At 33.7% G+C, this 2,776-nt stretch overlaps 1 protein-coding gene across 1 annotated transcript; it reads left to right on the plus strand.

Moving 5' to 3' along the window:
* The first annotated feature begins 1,156 nt into the window (after positions 1 to 1,156).
* LOC119504713 (olfactory receptor 14C36-like) lies at positions 1,157 to 2,085 on the plus strand. The gene is given in 2 exon segments (XM_037797212.1): positions 1,157 to 1,628; positions 1,631 to 2,085. Coding segments are annotated over 2 exon segments (927 nt in total).
* Positions 2,086 to 2,776: the final 691 nt, after the last annotated feature.

Here is a 2,776-nt window from a genome sequence, read left to right on the forward strand (position 1 = left end):
GAATGAGGTGCTTAGATGCTGGCAGGTGCCAGATTGTTAAGTTTCAAATCAAAATCTGAGATGAATAGATAAAACATGGTTTGAGAAAGGCTAACTAAAGAAAGTAGCAGAAAAATGAGATGTTTAATTAATGGATCAAAGTTTCTGAAAAAAATATTTTGAATAGGGAAACCTAAGCATTTATGTAAGTTTAAGAGCATAAGGAAAAGAATGAAAAAGAAAATGGTATATAATGGGAAACATTGGCATCAGTGGAAGAGAAGAGAGAATGAAGACTAGACTGAATCAGTCTCAGAAATGGGTGGTTCCATTCATTCTAAATCAGCAGATAAGGGAGAAAAATTAGTGAAAATAGATAGCAATTCTTTTTATTAAAATACTTAATAGAAGATATCTTAGGGATTTTTAATGGATATAAAATTATTTGATGTTTGGAAGGGGCAGACACACATATTTTACTGTACTGGATGTGTTAAAACAGATAATGAGAAATTATCCTGAGTTGAAACCATCACATACTCTAGGAAAAAGATAGGAAACATGTATATATGACCCACATTGTATGTTATGAAAATTAACAAAACATGGGTATATGCTCTAAAAATTTCTTTTTTATACTTTTCATTGTAATAATATCTACAAGTCAAAATTTCCCATATTAACCACTTTCATGTGTACAATTCCCTGATATTAGTTACATTCAAGATATTGCACTACCATCACCAACACCCATATCCCAACTATTTTGTCATCCTATACAGAAAGTCTGCATTCATTAAGCAATGAATCTGCCCCCTTACCTGTCCTCCCTTCTGGTTCCTGGCAATCCCTAATCTAGCATTAGTCTCTATGAAATCTGCATTATTGCCACCCCTAGCCTGGAAGTAAGATACACAGGCAGCAAGACTAAATAAGTTTAAGGCAACACTATGTTACTATTAAGCAATCTGAACTATAAAGAATAAAATTGGACAAATGTCATTATATATATATAGATTCTATATATATATAATATATATATTAGCCTATATATATATATATATATATATATATATATATATATATATAGGCTAATTTTTTCCCTCATGTTGGTTCTCCATGTTGCTTAAAGATTATTTACCTTTGTCTTTACAGGTCCAAAGCACATTCCTCAAAAATGTCAAACTCTGCTATGGTTACAGAATTCTTGCTCACCAGATTTTCTGATGTGTGGGAGCTTAGAGTCTTACATGCCATGGTATTCCTACTGATGTACTTGGGAACCATGATGGGCAACTTTCTCATTGTAACCATAACCACCCTTGACAAGAAACTTCACATGCCCATGTACTTCTTCCTTAGGAATCTGTCAGTGTTGGACGTGTGTTACATTTCTGTCACTGTACCCAAGGCCTGTGTCATTTTCCTTCTAGACAACATGGTGATCTCCATGGTTGGATGTGCAGCTCAGGTCTTCTTTGTGTTTTTATTTGCTTGTACAGAGTTACTATTCCTATCTCTCATGGCCCATGACCACTATGTGGCCATCTGCCAGCCCCTCTACTACACTATGATCATGAACCCTCAGGTCTGTGTCCAAATGACACTGTCAGCTGTGCTCAGTAGTATAGTGTATGCAGTATTCCACCTGGCAACACATTCTGGCTGTCCTTCTGTCAGTCAAATGTGGTCCATCAGTTCTTCTGTGATGTCCCCTCTCTGCTGAAGCTCCCCTGCTCTGAAACTTTAAGCAATGAAATTTCAATTTTTATCTCTGCAGTGGTGGTTGCTGGTAGCTGCTTCATCACCAGGTCTTATATTCACATATTTTCTACTATACTCAAGTTTCCAACCAGAGCAGAGCAAAGAAAAGCATTTTCCACCTGTGTCCCTCACATTCTTGTGGTGACCATCTTTGTCAGCTCAATCGCTGCTGTATATATGAAGCCCACCTCCCATTCACCCATGATTCAGGACATGATCATCTCTGTTTTCTGTTCTATAGTCCCTCCTTTCCTGAATCCTATAATCTATAGTTTTAGAAATGAGCAAATAAAAGAGGCTGTAAAGAGAAGTATGAAAAAAGCAGCTTTATTCAGGAAGTGATATGATACATTTTTTGAGTTTCCTTGTTGGTGTGGTGAGTTGCAAAATGCTTCAGAATTTACTTTATTGTCTATTTCCAATTTTGGAGATCCTAACATGAGTTCTAAGAGGGTACTCATTGTATTATATTTCCTCATATAAACAACATTTCATTTTGAGATTTCCCCTCCCCAAATTCCACTAATGCTGATGCCTGAAACATCATTGCTTATGGCTATTTGCTACAGTCTATATACTAAATAGCTTGTTCTCCAATTATTCTCCTTTTACATCTAGAGAATCTTATCATATAACAACTATATATTAAAATTACCTGCTCCATTTATGCAATTATAAAACAGAATCATTTACTTATTCATGATTTTAATTACACCTAAAATGTAAATAATTTTATCTTTTAATAAAACAGAAGCATCTGAGGTGCATTTTTAAGATAGATCAATAATATTTCATACTGTTTTCATAATTTCAAATGATAGATTTTCAATAAAAATGTATGCACAAAGCAAAAAATATTATTTAAAATTTCTTTTTCAGTGGTACATTTAGAAAACTTAGAATTAAGTTTATTTGTTAGGTATTCAAATTTTCATGACAAGAATAAAAAATAAGGCAAATTTATCTCCCTATCAATTATAAAGCTTCTGATTCATTTTTTCAATATATTTGGAAAATAATATGATGGAAATAT

The sequence above is a fragment of the Choloepus didactylus genome, chromosome 1 (assembly GCF_015220235.1).
Source record: "Choloepus didactylus isolate mChoDid1 chromosome 1, mChoDid1.pri, whole genome shotgun sequence".
Classification (NCBI taxonomy): Eukaryota; Metazoa; Chordata; class Mammalia; order Pilosa; family Megalonychidae; genus Choloepus; species Choloepus didactylus.